At 43.1% G+C, this 14,417-nt stretch overlaps 1 protein-coding gene across 1 annotated transcript; it reads right to left on the minus strand.

Annotated features, from left to right (window-relative positions):
- Positions 1-1,359: 1,359 nt before the first annotated feature.
- pdk2a (pyruvate dehydrogenase kinase 2a) lies at positions 1,360-8,951 on the minus strand. Its single transcript, XM_047609254.1, has 11 exons — positions 8,749-8,951; positions 8,001-8,142; positions 7,479-7,550; positions 7,186-7,370; positions 5,601-5,690; positions 5,376-5,453; positions 4,868-4,944; positions 4,033-4,131; positions 3,215-3,325; positions 2,746-2,859; positions 1,360-2,639 (listed from the first exon to the last, which is right to left on the minus strand). The coding sequence occupies exons 1-11, from the start codon at positions 8,864-8,866 to the stop codon at positions 2,496-2,498; spliced, it is 1,230 nt and encodes a 409-aa protein (XP_047465210.1). The 5' UTR covers positions 8,867-8,951; the 3' UTR covers positions 1,360-2,495.
- Positions 8,952-14,417: the final 5,466 nt, after the last annotated feature.

Below are 14,417 nucleotides of genomic sequence, written 5' to 3' on the forward strand. Positions count from 1 at the left end.
ACAGCGCCTTAGATGACTTCGAGAATCCCCGCACACACACCAACACGCGAGTGCTGAACATCGTGTACTTTTTTACCGTTGCTCCTGTTGCCATGGAGAGTTTATCGGCCCGTTGTTTGTGCAAGATAAGGAGAAGGGCACTTCTGCATTCTTTCCACTCTCCCGTGTAGCTGCGGCGGCCTGGAAGTAACCACCCCGCGTTTATGGCCTTATTTAGACCAGCTGCCGTCAGCCTGTTGGCCCGCTCGAGGAGGGAACTGTAAAACAAGCCTCTTTGGACAGTGGTCATTCATCAACAGAAACACACAGGCAGCCCCACAGAAAAAAAAAAAAAAAAAAAAAAAACTCAGACGCAGCCGTGTTTCAGGGATTGATCCCTGATTAAAAGTCCTAATTCATACATTACATATACTAATCAACCATAACATTAAAACCACCCTCCTATTATTGCTCAGTTCTTCTTTTTGCCTCCCACAGAGTTTCGGTGCACCCGGATACGGACACAGGCCGTCTGAGCGTGTCCTGTTGTGTCTGGGCTGTAGATATGGGAAGTCTGGAAGCCAAGTAAACAGCTTGGGCTATTTTTCATGTTTATTTTTTTCAGCTGTAAAGCCGCTTTATCCTGCTTGGGTTGGCTTGTGCCATTAAGTTGAGGCTCTGATCTAGTTGGGTGGTACATGTCTAAGCAACATCCACGAGGATGACAGGTCCAAACGTTTCCCAGCACAACATTGTACTGTCAATGTTATTCTCCCGTCAGCGGACATAACGTTGTGGCGGATCGGTGTATATGGCTCCAAAAGCCATAAGCGGTTGCCTATTATTAGAACTCCCTCCCTCTGGGCTTTTATCCCTTAGCTGCACGAGTCTCACATTCTCAGATGTCGGACAACCACCTCGACCGCCCCTGGTGTGTTCACCCCACATGGACTCTTCCTTCTTGTGGCCGTGGGCCAGGAAATTAGAAAGCAAGTGTGGCACAATTTTACCCCTCACAAACTCGCAGATAGAGTTTCACTAATGGAGTGGAAACCTCTCCAGACGTAAATCTTTGGCCCACACGCATTAGGATTTTCTTTTTTTTTATATATATATTAGGGCCTGAGGGTCTCGTGGCCGCAGGGTAGAGTTGCCGAACTCGATCTCATCTCTAGCTTTAGAAGAGATCCGGTGACACTTAGCTGCAAAATCTGCGTTCTGTTCCTTCCCCCCCCTTTTCTTTTTCACCCCAACGCAGCTACAATCAAAGGCACCACAGGGATAATCCTCCGACTGATATAATGAGTCGCCTCTACACACCCAATTAAACTGTTATTCCCGAGCAGACGGCATAAAAAAAAAAAAAAAAAGCACCAGAGGAACATTTTGCACCCTGTTCTCTCTTTTATTATCTGCATTGCATTTACAGTATTTACAATCATTTCAGTCGCAAAATGTGCAGCTATAAAAATAAGCTTTTACATACTGTGTGACTCAGATAAATTCAATACAAAAGAAAACACACGTGGACCCAGGGCTTTCCTTCTTATTATGGCACAGATTAATAAAAGATCTGAGACCGAGGCTCGGCCTTAATGGATCACAAACCGGTAGGGAACTCAAACACGACACCCGCTGGGGTTTAATAACACTTGGCTCAATGGAACCTGTTGAGAAGCATTAAACCTCCAACCAGGACTGGCTCATGTGGCCGGCTGGAGCACATCACGGGCAACTTAGGCTCTATGGAAGTGTGGGTACGATCACGCGTCACTCCTTTTCTCTTTAATAAATGTTAGCTGATGCACAGAAAAGAGCCGACTACGCTCAGCCTGGTCCAGACTGTGAATACTTTGATTATATATGTATATATATATATATATTTTTTATTTTTATTTTCTTCCGAGGCTGAAATATCGAAAGCATGAACAAAAATCCATGCAGACAGCACAAAAGCACTTTTAACATTTGTTCAAATCTATCAACAGCGTCACAGTACAGTAAAGTTCAACGATGTGCAACACAAAGTATTAGTTTAAATTATTCAAGTATTTCAATAAAATAAGCCTTTGGGTGAGACTGCTATCATAAGGCTGGGATGAGCAACAGGTTCTTCCTGTTAGCGGACTACCACTGCACGTCCTCATCAAAACGTGCATGAAATGTTAGTCTTTCGCCCGTGTCCATATTTATTTCTGTCGATGACGCGCTGGGAGGGCCCCCCCCCGCCCTAGGCTCAGCGTCACCCAACACTTCCACACACTCCTTCACCCAAGTCTGACAAGTCCCCTGTTAGTAGCTGTTTTGTATTTTTCTTACAAGAAAAGGATAACGCAGTAAAGACGACAACATGCTACAACTTCTAAAAAGAGGAAATTAAAAGAGGACACTGCACTAGTCTGGAGTCTCTGAGTAGAAAAACGGTCCGGTCTGCCTTTCGCAGACGGTGACATGGGAATATGAAGACGTACTCTGGGGGCTTCGGGGGTTTGAAGCACCGGGGCTGGGCGACATTTTCACTTGGCCATCTTATAGCTGCTCAGATCTAGGGGCTCCTTGCTGGGTATGCACCAGTCGTCGGCCTCCAGGCTCACCTTGTAGTTCTTCAGAGCGGTTTTGTTGTACACCGGCAGCCTTTCGATGGAGTCCGTGGACAGTGCCTGGTGAAAAAGGCACGATTAGGAACGAGTATCAGGAAAACCGCGTTGTCTTACTCTACTTTCTCGTTTGTTTTAATCTCTTGGCTTTATGAGCGATCGCCCTCACCTTCAAGTAGATGACGGCGTCTGTGCCGTAGCCCTCCATAGAGTAGAGCTGCAGGTCGCCCTGGAAGTACTTGGCGTAGAGTCGAGAGATGGGCAGACCATATCCGAAGCCGGCCTGCACAACGAGAAACAGGAGATCAAGGCATTAGGAAGGCTTTGTTCTTTGTCACAGCAGCAGGAGCAGGAGCAGCGGCTCTCGTCTGTGGCACAAAGAGTTTGCTTTGTGTATTATAGGTCAGTCGCTTCTTTAAAGAAGACGCCAGTGCTTCAATCTTTTAATAGCTTCAAGAGGCTAAACAAAAGGCTAAATGAGCATTTTGATGCTCGGAGGCTGTAGACGCGGCGCGAGGAAAAAGGCATATGGTGCAATTAACAGCATCTATACGCCCACTGAGAAAACCTATATCTGTTCTTCAGTGTACGTGGGAGTTAATAAACGAAGGTCCGCCAACGCGTCGTCTATATCCTACCAGTGGGGGCCGTGAGTGCTCTCCTATCTGTGGAGCCGGAGCTGTGGAGTACATGTAGCTGAAGAGGTTCTCGATCCTGCGAAACGGGACACCGCCGCCCTTGTCGCTCACCTACGGGGCAGAAACACAGGTTAGACACAGGGGACTGGCCTCGTCTCAAGCTTGTTTAGTCAACATGCTGTTATGCCTGTACTTCTCTAAAGATGATGTCTGCACATGAGAAAAACATCCCAAAAATGGACACAGACGGTCCTTTAATCATTGAGCACAGCACAAGGTTGCACAAAAAAACGTCTGCTTATATAAAACTGGGAAGCTCCGAGTCCTAAATTTAAGGCCCAGAACAATAAGATGTGGTTTGTTGTGTCTGCAAGCAGCTGTGCAAGTGAAAAAAATAGAAGCCTCTGTGTTGACACATGGGCATTAGGACAAGATATACAGGCTTTATTAATATGAAAGCGCACACAACCCATGGAGCTAATCTTATCAGAGCTTAGTAGCTCCGCTTGCCAGCAGGTACTAGGCTTAATTGAGATTGAAGTTGTCACATAACAGGTTTAGAGGGAGATTTGTGCGGCCCACGCCTAGATTAAATAATGAAAACTTGTGCAATGACAACAATTAAAAAGATTAACTTTTTCAAATGAATTCCCCTGCTGTATGTACACAGCATTAGGAGATTACGTGGGGAAACAACTTGCAAAGAAGCACACCGAGCGAGAACGAGTTTCTCCCGTCGGTCTGGGTGAAAAGAGTGTCAGATTTTAAATCACAGCTTTTACGTTTTGCGTCAAAATAACAAGGAGTTTGTGGCTCACCTTGATTGACATGTCCTCGCCCCCAAGAGACACCATGACCTGGATGGGCGGGAGGTCGTTGCTGCTCTCGTGAGTCTCGATAGTAGCTCTCATCGCGTTCTACGAAAACGAAAAGATTCATCATCTCCGAATTTAAAACGTGGGTTTCTCTAATGTGATGTCTATAATAAAAACTCACACTCTTTGTTTTTAGACTCGTCACAAACTAAAAATATTAACAGGAGAGGTGGGAGAGATTTTTAAGAGGGAGACTGAACTGGACACAGTGTCTGTCCCCTTCGCCCTGCCCAACAAACACACCTGATAAAGCTTTAATATCTAGACTTTTTATACTTTACTGCTTAGCATCTTGGTATATCTGAAAAGGCCCTGTTATTTATGACATACATGGGGTGCATGGTCCACATAAAGGGGCGTCGGTATTTAGACCAGGGGTCTTCAGTGTTTTTCAGGCCCCCTACTTACAGGTAGGGACCCCCTACCTACTATATGTGTTCTATATCAAACTCCGTCCAGTGCTATTTATAAACATACATTATTATTAACATTTTTTCATTCAATATTAAGCTATTTCTTGTCCCTTTACTAAAATATGTTGGATTAGTGTTAATGTGTATTTTAAGAAAATTAAAATTTGGGGGGTAAAACAAACAATATATATAAAAAATGTCTAATCAACCAAAGATTTTCCACCCCCCTGCAGTGCCTCCGCAGACCCCCTAGGGGTTGCAGACCCCCCTGTTGAAGACCTATGTTGTAAATGTTTTACAGAAAAGGACAATAAAGGTTTGATTTACAAGCGTGCGGTGTGCAGATTAGAGGCGGCGCCCCCTACCTTGAAGAGCTCAAACAGCATGTGGTAAAGGTGAGAGGGCACGTACACAATGCTTATCGGGCAGCTCGTCTTCTCATCTGCGCGTGGTGGGAGAAGAAAAACAAACAGCGTTTCATAATCACATCCACTTCATTGACAATTACCCTCGCCACTCATGGGCGATTTCCATTAGTGGCGATTATTCTGCTGCGCTCTGCTCTGCTCTTACACGTTTGTGAGGATGGAGTGGAAAAGATCTGTGTGTCAATATTGTCAGACGCAGTCGGCCGAGCTCGGCTCAGCCATTACTTCAGCCTGTGCGCTATAATTAGAGGCCTCTCAGATCCATCTGGCCGAACGTTCATTTACATAGAAACACTTGAAGTGTATGTACAGACTGGAGGCTTGGCTCTGTTTGTTTTTCACTGAAATCTCTTACAACGCCTTACACTGACACTGGAAGTCTGGCGGGTCGGTACAGACCGTATGAATCTTTTAATAAGGGAGGATTAAATAAGAGTCATCTTACTGTGTCTCTTTTGCAGTATCAGATCGGGGGAGCGGAGGTAGTATTGCTCGCACAGCATCTTGGCACTGTGGAAGGCATCTGATGAGATAATGGCAGAAATTATGATTACAATAACAAAACAGCATATTTACATGGAGCACAATGCAGAATTGAAACCATCACAATCAGAGAAAATGCTTGTGAAATAACACGGAGGCTCAACACAGCTTCATTTAGCTCACTTACCCTGGACTACATCGCCGACTTCACAGTGCGGGTCAATGCTTCCGATGGTGTTTGGGTGGACGGGGTTGGTCGTACCGTCAAAGATAAGAGCTGCGGAGAAAGAAAAAGAATTCCGTTTTAAGAAAAACAGAAAAAAAAAAAGAGTGAGGCAACAAATTAATGTCACGCCACCATATCAAGTTAATCCATAACTTAGGCTATACTCATCATCACAAATCACAAATCATTTTCAACAAAATAAACCAAACATGTGCTCATCTGGTGCAAAGTTGTTGCTAGAGAACTTTACAGCCGATCCCCATAAATGATTTAACTCAAAGTAACACGGGATCACGGGGAATGAAAAGCCTCTGAGGAAAGATAGCTGGCACGGGTGTGAAAAGTGTCAACATAAAGGTTATATAATTAATACAGCTTAAAGGTTCTCCCTTCACGCAGCACTTTGAAACACTATCACATCAGCGGTACGCACCAACAACCTTTTGTTCCACGTGGCTGATGACACCTCTCCAAGCTCTGAACAAAACAATATCACTAGAGAGCGCCAGTTTGCAATAGGCAGAGGTAGATGATAAAAACTGAGATCAACGCTGAATTACAGAAAATACACATCAGGGCTGCTTTCCTCCAAAGAAACTACAGATCGTATACAGATACAACAGAAGTGTGGATCTGAACGTCTACCACCACAGAGCGGCCAGCTTGGAGCCGGTGAATAAGGATGAACCGGTTCTCTGTTATTCAAATTCAGCCAAACAAACCAGCACCTGGTCACCAGGATGAATGCTTCGACAACACAAAAGCCAAGGGTGGGGTTTATCATGATCAGTAAGAAACTAAAAGCGCAGCATGAAAAACACATCTGAGGTTTCAAGGAGGGTCAGGAACACGGAGGAAGCAAAGAAATGTTTGAAGGTACAGAACAAAGCTGGAGTCCAGGCAGGGGGAGCAAAGCTGAAAGCGTTTCGGTTACCATCTAGGACTAAATCCATTCAGTGTTATCAATAAAGTTGGAGCCAAACTTCATCTTCTGTTATATTTCCAGCAGATTTGACGCTCCACAGCAGCAGAACCACTTTTCCAATACCTATTTTCTGTATTGGGACATGTGAACACATATATCTGATCAGATCATTTTACTTAACGTCCAACTTCAAAGCAGCGCCAGCCCGGACGCAGGAGCCAGCTGGCGTTAGCGGCAATTTGAAATGAACAAAACATTTTTTGTGTAATCACAGCTCTGGAAATATTTCCAATATTGTTTTTCTTTTTTTCTGAACATCTGTTGTGCACAGAAATCTGTGACTGATGTGTTTGTGATGAGATTTCTCCTTCTGGTTGTTACATAATTAACGGTAAGAATAATAATACATAATAATATGATGTCACAATGTTTTATTACGATTCAAAGCAAGAACAATAACACTGGTTTCATGACTAATCCGGTCTAAAATAAGGTTTAATTCTCTGGAAGTTTCCCCTCTCCAGAAATGATTCAATTTGTGTGAAAGGAAATAAAGGCGAATGAGAAAAAGCTACGAATTCTGACCCTGCAGACTAAAACTTGAGGCCGAACATTACTCACTGTGCTGGTTGATGAGCATACGGATGGAGATGCGGCTCATGTAGAAGCGGTCCAGAAAGTACTGGATATTCTGGTTGGTGACTATGTCCTGGGGAAAGATCTCTTTGTATTCTATGATACCCTGGGCCATGGTCGGCACCACATCGTTGTGCCTGTTCCTGATGGTCACCAAGGCATCGACAAACCTGATAAAGACAGACACGGAGACATCCAGCTTTCAGGGACTTTTCTAAGTTAAAAAACAGTCAGTTCTATTTCCTAGGCAACACAGAAGATGAGAATCGGAAACTTACTCTCCAAGGACTTTGTGGTCATCGGGATTCTTGTCTAAGAATTCAAGGATCTCCATTAAGCTCTGGATATACCTGAGAAAATAGACGTACACCTGATAGTATGTCATGAGGCATAAGGGGATCATCTGTCAGTCTGTGTTAAGACATCTCTATGCAGCGCTCTCCTCACGGAGAAAGCAGAAGCAGGCCGCCTTGCAAAACAAAGGTCACGTGACGCGCGATGAGAAAGTAGGGGAAAGTTCACAGGCTTTCAGCAAACCCCCACACCCGCACGCTGCAGAGCTTGGAGGGAGTACAAGTCGGTCAAAGGCTGTGCCTCTAATGTGAACCGTGACGTCAATGAGGTAGCAAACTAACTGAATGGATATAAACAAGTCAGTCAACAGCTGCGATGAGAGAGTGGAAGGAAATATAGCACAGCATCAGACACATCATCTCAAAATAGGCTCTGAATACTTCTTTGGTGTGTCGTTTTGGTGCACTGCTTCGAATGATAATAATCACAGTCTTAGTTTGACTTACCAGCTCTGCACCATTTGCACAGACGGGGTTGTCAACAGCCTGTCAGGCAAGAGGTTGATCTCCTTCATGATGTTTGAAAGTCTAACGGGCAGCTCCTGCCTCAGGAAGACGAACGACGTCTTCTCGCAGGCGTTAATGGAGCCTGAAGCAAAGATGATCCAGGCTTAACACAAGAACTGATCAGCTGATTTACATTTTACGTGCTCAAATGTTGCAGCCTTGCAGGTTTTCTGTGTCTTACACATTAGAAAAACATATTATTCAACTTATTGAGAGAAATCGTATGTAAATTTAAGCATTTTTGACTTTTTAGAAGCACACAAAACTTTAAATATTTGCATTGTTTTCATGCATGTAGAAAAAACAAACAAACAAACAAAAAAAAAACATTTGTAAGTGTTTAATTTTAATCTGCAGAAAATAAAGACTTTTATGTTTAGTTATTAGCGCGATCAATGCAGTCGAATGGGCCCAAAACAAAGCAGCCTGAGCTGGACACAGATCTGATGCAACACTCGCCCCTGTAAACATCACAACACCTCCACCACTGAGCAGATGTTCAGCCCTGCACCTTTCATTTTTGCAAACACACGCTATCGTGGCGTGTTTTTGTCACGGATTTCTGGAGCACTTCTGGTCACATTCAAGCAGCTGGATTCGTCCAGCTGTTTGAGCTCCACGTAGCTCCTCGTAGCCTTAATGCTACATCCCAAACTAGCCTTTTCTGAAGGGGGAGATCAGGACTCACCGAAATCCAGAAACTGCTTCATGGAGAGCGGCGACGGGGAGAATTTCGAGAAATGCTCGATATGTTTGGGCACGCTGGCCAGAGCGGCATTTTTCATTATAAACCTAACGAACTTCATTATTGCTGTGTGGTGTCCGGTACCACGTCCGTTGCCACGAACGTCCAACGCTTGGCTCAGGCTTCCCTCACTGACCACCAAGCCTGTTTAAGTCCAAGAAAACAGGGGGGCAGGAAAGAGCTCCAGCCAATAGGAAGGCAGAATACTCCTTATTTACGTTTGCGACTAGCCAATCAGAGGGCGTTGGGGGCGGGCCTTAGAGAACACTGGATGCTCCCGTTCTGGAAACGCCATTTGTGCCAACGTGATCAAAATATAAATTATACTATAATCATAAACTTTCTCAAAGCAATGAATTAGTATCTGAAATGATGACAAATATTAAAAAATAATAATAAGACGTTGTTGTATTATGGGGACACTATTACAATAGGGTTTTATAAGGGGGTAGGAATTAAGTTTATACCTTCTTTTTCTTCCTGCTCCTTTCCTTTTTTGGTTCGAAATAAATAAATAAACATTCAAACAAAACATTGTCATTTCCCGGTAAAACAAACAAACAAAAAAAAACAGCTATACGCAATAAAATACAATATATACAATAAAAGCACACAATAAAACCAGTGAGGATGGTAAAAGTAAGAAGTTAGTGCCACATAATAATAACACACTAAGAATTTAAGATTGCAAAAATTATGACTAAAATTAAAATAACTTAATGTGCCAAAAAATGGGAATCACTGTCAAAAATAATGAATAAGAATCTTAAAATGTTAAGAAACTTTGAAAATAATGACTTACTATGATAGCAAAGTACAGTTGCTCTTTGTTTTGAGAGATTTTTCATTATTTCAAGATACAGGTCAACAATTTTACATCTGATTATTTTTACTCACAACCTCATTAATTTGAGACACTTATATATATATTTGGTATTATTTAGTTTGTCTTTTTTGTGATACTACAACAACAAGCCATGTGTCACTTGGCCACTTGGCCACTTCACAGAGACCACTTGTCAGACCAAGATCTATGCCTAAGAGGGGGGTGTAGGACAGTGACGACATCAGCAGACCCACCCCTGCAAAGTAAACAAATTCCTGGCCACAGCCGAATCTTCCAGAGACAATCAATGTTCCTTCTTCCTATCTTTAATACCCCTTTCACATCTGAAAATACCTGGTCTGACCACTCGCTGTGAGAGCTGCGTGCTAACACATTTGATTTGTTTGAACTCTTATCATTTATTTTCTATTACTAACAACTGTGTCTCACTCTCTCCCTTTCCCTCCCCTCCCCTCCCCCTCCATCTTCTTGTGAGGGTCTCTGGTCTTGAGTGCTGTGTATCAGACCTGTGGAGCTCCATAAACTACATCTGCCCCAGTCTTCATGACCTCCTGCATTTGTCCACTCCTACTTAGATGAACAATTCACCAATCATGTTATACTCACAAACTGTCACATAAAACCATCAGCTATGTGTTATATTATTAGATTCTATTCTTCAGCTTGATGTATGCATCTATGACAGAAGTTTGTTTATCTTGTTTCTCCTGCTCTTCTTTTCTCTGTATCTTCTCTGTTTCTACCTGGCTGGCAGCTTCGGAAGAGCTTGGGGTCTCTCCAAATGAGCTGGGTTCTGCTCAAGGTGTCTTCCTGTTAAAAGGGAGTTTTTCCTTTCAGGCTGGTATTTTGTAAAGCGTCTTGAGACAATTTTGGCACTATATAAATGAATTGAATTGATTGAAAAAAGGGGCAAAAATATCTGCCCCAGCTTGCAATAATCCTCACTATTGGAAATGCATCACAACATCATGGTAGACATGAAACCACAGATAGACATGTGAAATAACTACTGGTGCTCCCCAGGGATTTTTCCTCTCCTCACTGATTTTCTACTTCGATACCAATGGCTGGTACCTCCAAAGACCCTGCAGTGAAGTTTCTGATTTGCAGATGACACCATGGTCACTGGAGTTGATCCTGATAGATGTGCACATCATGTTTGGGTGTTGGCTTCTTAGTTATAGTTACAACAACGTTACCACTCCAACAGCACAGTGTCTGCTTTGAGTCCTACAGATTTCTAGGAGATACCAATTCCCAATACCTGAAGCAGAACGTCAACATCTACTCCAGCTTCACAAAGGCCCATCAAAGAATGCACTTTCTGCAACAACTGATGAAGAACGGTCTGCCACTGGAGTTGTTGTGCCTCTTCCACACCACAGTAAACACCACACGACTATGGGTGTGGATATCTGCTCCTGTAACAGCTTCTATTCCTCTGGTTCCAGGCTTCCCGGTGGATCAAGAACCTTGCTGCAGGCATTTGCTTGTGAGTTAATGAGGTCAACCTCTGATGTTTGGAAGTGGATCCTGGTTCTCAGTGTTGGATCTGAGCTGTGGGCAGACAGTTTTTAGTTGTATTAAACAGTATTATAATGAAACTTAAGAAAGTTGCAAGCGTAAACTCTATTATGTAACAACTAAAGGAAATCCTATTGCTCAAGGAAATGATTCGAGTTCATATCTTTTTTTTAATATTATTATTTCATCAATAAGGAGTTGATGCATTTTTACAAATGTAAAAATTCTGAAGAATTTATCTCCTCAGCTGGATGATAACAGAAGCAGATACCCTCTGCTCCTTGTTTATTTCCTCCTCTTCTGATGGACAGAAGTTCATCCTCTCATTCATTCTCTGGAAGCGTGCCACCCATGGTTTTGAATAGAAATGCCTTTGTCAGGGAACACAGTGTCCTGGTCAGATCTCCCATTGCATAAGCGACGGCTGTGTCTGTACAGTTGGGACTGTCCTTATAAAGCCAGCCTGTCCTGCTGCTCAATCAAAACAACAGTTTACACATTCTGAAGCCGTACGCGGGAAGCAATAAAAACCTGAAAGTAATATGTCAGTGTGAGACATCTGCTCCACAAAATACCACGGCTCATTTCAGTCTCACCAGCTCACGGGAGATAATAAGCCGATCCTTGCTAGACATTATCAAAACAAGTATTCATCATATTGTTTTCAAGTGTCGGCGCTTGTTGCAGCGCATCAGACTTGTTCATGCTCTAATAGGAGCTGATCTGATTAGGTATTTTCAGCTTTATTGATCAGAACATCGATCATAGAAGCTGATGAACATGACATACAGGATCTTTAATTTCCAAACCAATGCTTGCATAATTGTGTGAAATTAAATACATTTGCAGGACTTTAGAAACTATGTTGTCCTTCAGGAAGATGTGTCCTTTGAAAGAAGGAACAGAAAGCAAAACTAAAGGCACTCTGCCATACACATTTCACATGGAAAATACAGAGTCGACACAGGATTTTCAGACCCGGGTCGACCCGCCTTTGGTGTGCTTTCACATTGCCAGCAGTCCCGGGTCTGACCTCTGGCTGTGAGAGCTGCATGCCTGTTTTTTTCCTCCCTCTAATACATCATTGCGTTGACAACATCTGAATCTCCTCTTCTCCACAGATGCTGAGCAGCTCGCAGATCTCACAAAAAAAAGTGTGCCATATTGCTATACAAGCTGTACATAAACACAGTTCACGTGAGGATTCCCGGGTGAGATTTCCCGAACATGATTTAGGTCTAATTCACTTGCATTAACAGTTGTGTACCAACACATTTGATTTGTTTGATTGAAAAAATGGTCAAAAATCTCTGCCGTTCAGAGATCGGTCTCTTATGGGAGTAGACCAAAACTTTGCTCTGGTTTTGAGCTGCTCGCAACCCTGGAGCTTCTACAATGACACAGTTTGACAGGTCGTCCACTGACAAAATCAAAATGTGACAGGCAGGTACGTCAACATCATGGTGTAAATTAGTGGGTCAACACAACATTCCTGTTCACATCAAAGTCGAGCTGAGTTGAGCCGAGCCGACCTGATAAAATCCCAGGTCGACTGCCAGGTCATTCAACCCGGGTCGAAAACTCTTTCAAACCCAGGTCGGTTTTGAAAGGGGCTCTAGTAAAAGACAGGCCTTGAACAGGGGATTTGGGGTTTAAATTGGAAGGCCATCAGAAACTCGCTTGACTAGTGTCTGTTAATGGATACATACCTGTCGTTAAAAGGCGACTGTCTTTCTCCAATGAAAGAGGACAACTCTTTATCAGTCCGAGGCTCCTCAAAGTGTGAGTTAAGTCTGTGTTGTAAATTGATGGCAGATTATATCTTAGTCCACCTCCCTTGTTCAGTTTTCCTATTTGACATAGATGGTTTCCTTTACTCCTCATTCAAACTATATGTCGCTTCTGGCTAAAATGTGGATGCTGTTGTCTTCAGTGGAGTGTCCTTTGTCCTTCAAGTGTAGGTGGAGTTGACTCAGTCAGTCCAGACATCCTGCTCACAAATCTGCTTTTGCAAGCCTGTTTAATGAGTTTTGTTCCTCGTTATTTTTATTTATTTATTTATTTCAATTTTCAGCACTTACATGGCCTCCTCTCGTGAACTGTTCCTTGCACGCTCTGGTCAGGACAGCAGGCTTTTGATTGCATAGTTCAAGGTGCATTTACATTTATTTAAGTATCTCAGATATTAGTGGCATTGTTGCCCTTAAAAGTCTGTATATTGCTCACTGCACTGAACAGTATGCAGCTTGCTCAATCCTCTCCAATGACAGGTATCTACAGACAATAGCCAAGCAAGGTACTGAGGGGTTACACCCACAGAGGTTCCTATATAAACCTCAACTCTCCACCAGTCCTTCATAGACCTACACTAGTCCTTCAGAACTTCAGCGACTTAAATGGATATAACATTAAAATAAATATAGTCTCAGTTATATTCATTAAGTAAAGTTTGTCTGCTCATTGATTAAGTATTTAGTAGCACTCTTGCAGTTTGCAGTTTCTCAGTTTTCAGTAGTTCTCAGTTTTGCTCCTATGACAGAAACTAACTTGTGTAAAAAGTGATAGCGGAGAGTACTTTTAGTGGTCAGGTTTTGGGGTTTAGGGGAGCAGTAGCTGGCTGCCCCCAGTACTTTTCCACTCTCTATCAGCCTGCATTCCAGCCAGCAGTCTGCTCCTATTCCCCCCTGTCAACAAACAGCTGAGTATATCAGGCGTAAGTGTTTGGACATTCAGTCAGTACCATATTGGTTCAAGGGGGAGTAACTGGACAACAACAAGCCCAGTGGAAATTTCCTCCCTATAGCTGCAGGCCACGGGGAGCAGTCTATGGCACATTAGGCACAAGTGAGAAATGCCAACCACTGCCTTGTTCTAAGAAAGGATTCCCCTTTGATTCAAATCTGAATTAAATCCACTATGACAACTTTGGGTATTACACATTCACAGTCTGTCGTGAAAAGAGCAAAACGTTTGATAATTATTCAAATCCATTGCATTTTTACAGTTTGTGTGGACGGTATAATCATTACATCACACCGTGTTCAGTCCCCATTCACAACACAAATGATAATGCCAGAGCAACTTGAACACAGATTAGAAACGTTCCGCTAATCAAGCACCATGAACGGAGGTTCTACGTGGTCATTATAATCACTCGGAAAAGGAGCTGCCGGTGGTGAACAATGAAAAAGAATGGGAAGAATAAATGAAAGACAGAAAACTTTTAAGCAGAGGCCATGAA

Source organism: Mugil cephalus, chromosome 16 (genome assembly GCF_022458985.1).
Source record: "Mugil cephalus isolate CIBA_MC_2020 chromosome 16, CIBA_Mcephalus_1.1, whole genome shotgun sequence".
In the NCBI taxonomy this organism is placed as follows: domain Eukaryota; kingdom Metazoa; phylum Chordata; class Actinopteri; order Mugiliformes; family Mugilidae; genus Mugil; species Mugil cephalus.